The 8250-nt window shown below is 38.0% G+C and overlaps 1 protein-coding gene across 1 annotated transcript; it reads right to left on the bottom strand.

Annotated features, from left to right (window-relative positions):
- Nucleotides 1–1047: 1047 nt before the first annotated feature.
- On the bottom strand, nt 1048–8193 carry Psmd10 (proteasome 26S subunit, non-ATPase 10). Its single transcript, XM_005404680.2, has 5 exons — nt 8031–8193; nt 6629–6727; nt 5656–5802; nt 5338–5504; nt 1048–3018 (listed from the first exon to the last, which is right to left on the bottom strand). The coding sequence occupies exons 1-5, from the start codon at nt 8142–8144 to the stop codon at nt 2865–2867; spliced, it is 681 nt and encodes a 226-aa protein (XP_005404737.1). The 5' UTR covers nt 8145–8193; the 3' UTR covers nt 1048–2864.
- Between the last annotated feature and the right edge of the window lie 57 nt (nt 8194–8250).

The raw sequence follows: 8250 nt of genomic DNA, 5'->3' as shown, positions 1-8250 counted from the left end.
ATCCCGAAGCCCAAGAGTTGCATGATTAGAACAGAAGATGCTCCTCATACCAAGAAATCTGAAGTGTTAGTAGTTCTGGACAAGACACTCTTAACAACCTCTATACCTTGAGGCCATAATGTCAAGTGAAATAAATCACACACAAGCTTACATATCACATGGTTTCTCTTATATGAGAAACCCAAAATATAAATAAAGAGCAAAATAAAAGATAGCAGGAATTAGGGATATTGAACTTTCTCAAATGGGAAGGGGAACAAGAGATGAAGGGGAGGATGGGAGGAGCCAGGGATGATTAAGTGTTATGTACAAGTACCAAATCCCCACGAGGAATGTAATCATTATCTACTGGAAACCTGTACTAAGAATAAAAGAGTTACAGGACCTCTGTCAGTAACCTGGAACTGAAACCAAATATATATTTATGTCACAACCAATTTGAAGAAAAGCACAGGGCAAGTGTTACAACTAATGGGTTATTATCAATGTCAGAGTACCTTCCATTTGGTTTAGTGATTTTAAGTACAGGCAGAAAAAAAATGTATTAGGATCCAGGAGAGCTGTATTTTGGTATTGGGTATTTTCTCATGTGTAAAATGGAGATGACTTTTCTTCTTACAGGCAATAGTAAGAATAGATGTAAAGCTTATAAAGCACTAGAACTACAATGTTCTAGAACTCATATCTCCAGACAAATGATTCAATATTCTTTTTTCTCTTATGCAGTAATTCTTAATTTTGAGGAATCACAGATTCTTTTGAGAATTTGATAAAAATTTATGAACCTTTTTCCCAGAAAAATATACCTACAACATTCTGCATTCAATTTTAGGCAGTCAATAGCACTGTGAAAGTGGAGCCATATAACCCGAAGTAAAGAACCCTCATACTATATATCAATTTTGTGGACAGACTAATATTCCACAGCAGAATATGGAAGCAGAAAACTGTAGGCAGAGCTGTATAAAAAGTTCATTGTAAATGGTGTAACTGAGACATGAAAAATCAAAACACTAGGCTCAGGGAGTTAAACACTTAAGTCAAAGATTTTAGAGCACAATACAGATTTACTTTGAATCTCATACAATGTCACCAAAATTATGAATTCTCTATAAAAGGTACACTTAAGAACATAAATTTTTCCAGTATTTACTGACCCATTTCTTCCAAGTTACATTTTCAGTTAAACTTTAAAATTGATTTATCCTTTTTGAGTTTGTTTTGGAAGTAACTAAAACATGCTGACCTTGAATCAGCTTCTCTTGTATTAGATTTCCTATAGGTAACAATTTGGTCAGGATCTGAGGGCATTAATACTGTTAGTTTATACAAACCAGTGATTCAAATATTGTTAACAGGTTACTCAAGCCTACAAATTACCCCAGTCTTGGTTCCTTCTGTATTGCTTACTGAAGAACGCATACAAAGGAATTAAAACGAGTTTCTATTATATCCATATATCCTATTACCTCAGAAAACAAACTCAATATTTAAAGGCCTTTAGTCTTAACTGATCCTATTAGACAAGACTTTACTGTTTAATCACATTTAAAATATTGAAAATAAATTATTTCCCCTACCACTTATTCTATCTCCAGCATTCAATAAATCAATAGTTTTGTTCCACAAGAAGATGTTCCCGGGCTGGAGGTGTATCTTAATGGTAGAGCAATTGCCTGGCTTCAATCTTCAGGACTGCACAAACAAATTTATGTAAAATATTTTTATTTATAAACAACAAAGTCATATTTACAAAACTCATTTTAATTACTGGTCCTTAAGTCCCTGACCTCAAATTAATACAAGTTTGTGGGCTCACTTGGATCACTTTTTTTGAACAATATTTGCAGCTTAATATTCAAATTAAAAAATAATTTCAAGAGTCACTTTGAGTATGTTAATTTTGTAACTAATAATCATTTAAGATGCTTCCTTAAATTGAGTTCAAGTGTGCATTTATTAATTTCCTTTTGCTCTGCATTTAGCTGGCAATTCAGAAGACTACAATTTCAAAGATTTTAGTTGCAGTTCAAGCTTCACTAATTTTATTGACTTTAGAGCTACCCACGACTGAGAAATGTTTTTACTCAGAATTTTAAGGCTTAGGTGAATGTCTGAGTTTAAAAACAAAAAATTGGGGTGTTCTAACATTTTTTTAAGTTCTGAAATACAAATCAAAATACCTTTTTGGTACAAATACTTTAACAATCTAGACATTCTTTTCAATACAAGGTGAGTCAATATAGGTATTTTAAAGTTGTGTTTTTAAAAACAAAACATCTTCTGGAGGAAAACAGCTCATCAGAGAGATACAAAGGTACAGAATACTGTACTCTGCTATTTTAGAGCATATCCTCTGATTTAAAATTTGGTCCACTAAATATATCTTCTATAACAAAAGAGTTATAGTTGGAAAAATGGGAATATTTATCATAGGTCTCTGAGTAGTAGGATGTGTTTCAATTATATGAAGGTACAGAATGCACCTGGAACCACCTGACAGAACAACCTGCCCACTGCTACATGGGTTATCGTGCTTCAGAGGGAGAGAGAAGGTACACAGGAAGGTGCTGAAGACTTGTAACAGCCGTACAATCACCCAAAATTAACCAAAATTCAATATTAGAAAACAACATATGACAAGAGTAGAACAATTTCAACGATTATTCATTGCCTGGAAAGCAGGTTGTATAACCAGTTTACAACACGCTAATTATCTCAGCAGGAATAATACAACATGTTAGTAAGAGTCTGAAGTTAAGAAAACTTCATCCTTTGCAGATAATGCCTTGTGCACAAGTACATTAGTTTCCAGGGCATTGAGGACAGCAAAACATATAAAGTAAGAATAAATACAAGCTGCTTTAACCTTCCACCATTCTCTTGAGTATTGAACCCAAGCCACCTTTGGCCACTTGCAGGGGTGTTTTTTCTTCTTTATTTTCAATGTAAATACTTGCTCCGTGGGATGCCAGCAGTTTTGCTTCTTCTACTCTCTCCTCATCACAGGCTAAGTGTCTGAAATCAGGGAACACAAAGACCAATTAACCACCACAAATCTACTTAATGGTTAGGATTTCCTACTCTAAAGAGCATATTATTAGGCTTTGGAAATTTATTTAATCAGGAAAGTAAAATCAATTTGTATGGGAAAAACTATTTATAAGTTAAAATTCACTGGAATACCCTTGCAGTAGCAGATCATAAATCATAATCTTCCTCCTACTACTCTATGGTAGAAGAACGGATCTAAATGACAGCTCAAGGCAAAACTTCCACATTTTATGGAGATCAGCAGTAGTTTATCGCAAACACTGCATGTAATAAATCTGGGTTAGAATTCAGAAAAGCCTCAATTCATAACCTGTTAGTAGCAACTTATATGGCTTAAACTTTGAAAAACCAGTTGAAAATATTTCATTTCATTTGATCGATGTATGTACCTGGCAAACAGCAAGGTATTATCATCAAAATTGTGACAGAGGTTAAAGCTCTTAGTTATGACGACATGGTTGAGCAGTAAACTGGGCAGGGAAGGAAAGTAACCTCTGTTAGGCACTTATAGTTTTCCATGTAGGGTAGTAGGCACTTTCCAGGGTATTTTACTCAAACTTCACAATAATACAGTGAGGAAAGAATTATCACCATAACATTGCAGACATTAACACTCAGAAAGGTTAATGTATATTTAACACAGCTAGAAAGTGGCAGAGTTTGAACTGGAGGAATAGCAACTAGGTATTCCAAAATACTGTAATTTTCCTAGGACTCTACATTGTCTGAATTCTAGACTTCCTCCAGGCAATCCTGCCTTTTGAGTTTCGGAGAAAAGAGCTAAAATATACGGGACTTTCCAAAAGAGTCACTCAGCAATAGAGGGAAGCTCTTTTAAACTAAAAGTTAATAAAGTAATACTTCTTAAAGTTGGCTTAAAGTCAATCTGTAAAAGGTTGAATAAACCTCACTCTGAACTACAAAGAAGACTCACACTTTCAAAAACAGACACCATTCAACATGGAAGAGGTCAAATAATGCAGAAAAATATCAAGGCAAATGCAGGTTGTACAAACAAAAGTTAAATGGAAAATGGTAACAACTCTCAATCAAAACCAATGAAATGTTAAAGAAAACCTATAATAAAATATAGGTGAGCAGTTAACAAATTTCATGATGAGGATGAGCTTTCTAGTCGTGAGGGAAGATTAAAAGGTTTGACTACACAGAGATGGAAAACTTGTGCTTTTTTTAAAAAAAATCATGAACAAAATAAAAGACCAACTGGGACAAATATTTTCAACTAATGCGGCAGAAAGTTGTGTTTTTACTATGTTAAGTGAAGAGCACTTCAAAGCCAGTAAAAACAAACTAATTCTCCCAAAGAGAACAGAGAAAGGGACACAAAGTTACAATTTAACACATTCCTGCAGGCTTGAAGCACTGGTGGTATATGCATGACTGTCCCATTGGGACGCTTCTACCACCCAACTGAACTGTCCTATACTGCTGAATGGGACAGCCATGCACGTACCACCGGTGGTTCAGAGCCACCTGGCAGTGAGGCATAAGACATTACAGCCTGTTGTGAATGTGTTAAAGAAATACAGCTTGCCAAAAGGCATTAAGTTTCAAAATCAATGATGATAAGAAATGTAAATTACGAGCATAAAATACCATTTTTCATATAATAAAAGGATAATTTCAGTGTTGATGCCAGGGAAAAGGCATTCTTAAAATGCTCCTGGGAGGGTACAATGATACAACTCCTCTGGAAGCAATTTGACAACACATAGCAACAGCCTTAAAATGTGTGTATTTGTTGATCCAGTAATTCAACTTCTAGGAGTCTCCAATAAGGTAATAGCAGTATGGACAAAGGCTTTTATGCAAAGTAGGTCAGTGCAGCAGTATTTAAAATAGTGGAAAACTCAGAAAAGTTTATAAAGTAAAAAAAGAATGATTAAATTGGGTCCATCCATAAAATTGACTGCATATAGTCATTTAAAATGTTTTAAATGTATTTAATGACACTGGAAAATGCTTACCATATGAAATAAAAAGCACAAGATATAAAATTACAGATATAATATGACCCCAATTTTGCTAAAATATATGTGTAAAATATACACACGTGCATATAAAAGACTGGGAAGAAAATCACACAAATGTTAGCGGTGGTTATTTCTGGATGGTGAATGATAGGCAATTTTTATGCTTTACTGTACCTTCAGATTTTTGCTACTAACATGTATAAACAGAATAACAAAAGAAATAATATACAAGAATTACTGCAAGAGGGCTAATGTTAAGTACATGCAAATAATTTTACTTGTCACTTACAGAGGAGTGTTACCCTCAGTGTCTTGGATGTTTGTGGACGCTTTGTAGTACAGAAGGATATGAATTATCTTCAAGTTGCCCTTGGCTGCTGCCCGGTGCATTGCTGTAGCCTCATAATGGTCCTTAGCATCTGGATTAGCCCCACCTTCTAGTAACATAACAGCAATCTGAAAAAGTCAGAGAGCAGACTACTGCAGAGATCAATTTAACCAATTTAACAATAACCCATGACCTGCGGACCAACTTACTGCAGAGATCTACTTGGGTTTATGTACACGTTTAGAACTCAACTGAAGTAGTCTAGAGCCAGAACTATACCTCATGCCTGTTTTTGGAAGCAGCGTAATGGAGAGGTGTACAACCATTTTGATTGACAGCATTCACTTGTGCACCTTTTTCCAGGAGGGCCTTTACGATCTCATCTCGGCCAGCAGAGGCGGCAATATGAAGAGGGGACCAACCAGCCTGCAAAAGAGGTGGGTTGTACGAAACCAGGGGAAAAAGGCACAGATATCAATGTGAATATTTACACAGGGTTTACTGTGTTATGTGCGAATAGTTTAAAAACAGACATTTTACCCCTCATCAAGCACTGGAGAATTTGGAAAACAATGTACTATAAAAAATATAATATGATAATGTAGACTTAATGATATATAAGTCTAATTCTAATGTGTTTGCTCCTTTATAATACAGTATTTTAAAATCAAAACTGGGATCAGGGGATATAAAGTTTTGTGAAGTGCATTTTTCACCATTTCCCTTGTGTTGTAAGAATTTCTCTGCTATTCCCTGTAATTATAACTTTGCTGGTTGCATATTATTTTACCATAGGGATGTATTTTACTGTTCTCAGCCATTCATCCATTAGATTATTTTTACTTCCTTCCTATTATAAATATTAATTTAGTAAGCATTCCTGAAAAAGGACTTTTTTGCCAACAAAAAAGGTTTCTAATCTTCACAATTCTAATACTATCACTATATAACCTAGGCCTTCTTTATTCATCAAAGAAAATCCAACCATCATAAAAAGAATTTACAGTCTTTTAGGGTTCACAGTAGTAAGTCCTGACCTGTATTTTTACCCCAAGGACAGAGTATGAGTGGCAAAATTAACTTTCTAAAATAATGCAACCAGTAGTCACACGCTTGATCACCAGGGAAATGCTCTAACTTCCTGGCTGTAAAAGTTACAATTTTGTTTATGAACTTAATATTGAGGCTTCAGTAAACACCAGGGTGCAGTCTAAAGATAAGTGGGAATTTATCAGTTTTGCCTAGTACTCACATCGTCTTTATCATTCACTGGCACTCCGAGTTGGAGCAAGAAGTCAACAATCTCTGTATGTCCTGCTGAACATGCCCAATGCAGTGCAGTTCGGCTGTCCTACGTGGAAAACAGAGCAACACAATGGTCAACATTCTTGAAGAGACATACAAGGCAAAAAGGCAGAAAAAATAATATTGGTACCAGCAAACCTATTGTTCGAAAACAAGAAATGGAGCACACTGGATCCTCAGGTGGGTAACCTTAAACCGTATTACTTACTACCTAGAACAAGAGGTAAAGAATTTAGTAACATAGGGTGAGTAAGGTCGACGAATGTAAGTAATTCTGGGCAGAATACGGCGATGAAATGCATAGAGCAAGAAACCGATTCCAGTCTTCTGGCTTAAAAGGAGATTTGGCTGTTTACTTTTACTTATGTACTTCTACGTCAGGCATAGTGCTAGTTTCCTATGCATCATATCACCTACCCCCACCATCCTATAGAGCGGACACTATCCCCATTTTACAGATAAAGAAACTAAGGCTCCTTGCGGTAAACAGCTTGTTCAAAGTGACACCATTCAGCCCAGATCTGCCTGGCTCTGAAATCTCAACTACCACACTGATGTCACCTTAGATGCTCTGGAAAGCACACATGAATAATGGCAGAAGAAATGTCACCAAAATAGTTGAGATGATACACCGCTAAAGAAATACCACACACGGAGTAAGAGCAACAAAGCTGCTTTTGAAAAACGACAGCCAGAGTTAGTCATGTTTCACAAAGGGAGTTCGCATTTGCATTTGTAGCTGTGTCTCCTGGCGAGTCCTGTGTCACTGAACCTGAACGTTTGCGTTTTCAGCGCGGGTGACAGTCACCGGGGCTCGCGCCACGCTAGGCAAGTTCTCTACTCACTGAGCGGTACCTCCAGCCCTGAACGTGCTACTTTAAACTTTACAAAAATTTCACACACATACACATACAGAGAATTTAATAACGTCTGCTTTTCCCGCTCGACCGATTTGAGCGCTTCTTCCCCCAGCTCCTACCAAAGCGGCGGGCACAGGGGACGCGTTCGGTCACACGCGTTTCGCTGGCGAGAGTCACTACGGCACTGGGACATCCACACGCGTGTCCTCACGTGTACCTCGAAGCGGGCACTTCTAAGTGAGCGGTACGTTCTAGAAACGTCCAATTCTACGAGTGAGGCGCTGGGCCAAAAACGTACCACCCCTCCAAAAAAACTGCGCTCCGTGGGGCTGGCTCCACCGCTCGCCCGCGAGGCCCGCGGCGACGCAGGGTCCCGCCGGGCGGCGAGGGCCGGGATCCGCCTCACCCGCGCCGCTCCGGCTGGGCCCGAGAAGCCACGCAGGGCTTGGCCGACGCCGCCGGCTGCGGACAGGCTGTAGGCGCCTTTACCTGGTCAGTTCTAGTAGCCAGGGACTTGTCGGCCAGGATGCTCTCCTTCAACTCTTCCAGCTTCCCATTGTAGGCCAGGTTGCAGACCATTAGGTTAGACACACACCCCTCCATTTCGCTTTCTCAAGAGCGCGATAAGACGCAGGCAAAGCCCGCCTCGCGGCCCCAGCGGCCAATCAAAAGAGGCTTAAGATCCACCAATCAGAGACCTTTTTCGTTC

Source organism: Chinchilla lanigera, unplaced genomic scaffold, assembly GCF_000276665.1.
Source record: "Chinchilla lanigera isolate Chin_1 unplaced genomic scaffold, ChiLan1.0 scaffold00089, whole genome shotgun sequence".
NCBI lineage: Eukaryota > Metazoa > Chordata > Mammalia > Rodentia > Chinchillidae > Chinchilla > Chinchilla lanigera.
The sequence above is the reverse complement of the archived record's forward strand: the minus strand, read 5'-3'. Positions and strand labels throughout refer to the sequence as shown.

Coding starts and splice junctions, on each gene's coding strand:
- Psmd10 (XM_005404680.2), bottom strand. CDS start 8,144: ATGGAGGGGTGTGTGTCTAACCTAATGGTCTGCAACCTGGCCTACAAT. Junction 6,728..8,030: donor TGGCTACTAGAACTGACCAG/GTAAAGGCGCCT, acceptor TTTTCCACGTAG/GACAGCCGAACTGCACTGCA. Junction 5,505..5,655: donor CTTCCAAAAACAGGCATGAG/GTATAGTTCTGG, acceptor TGACTTTTTCAG/ATTGCTGTTATGTTACTAGA.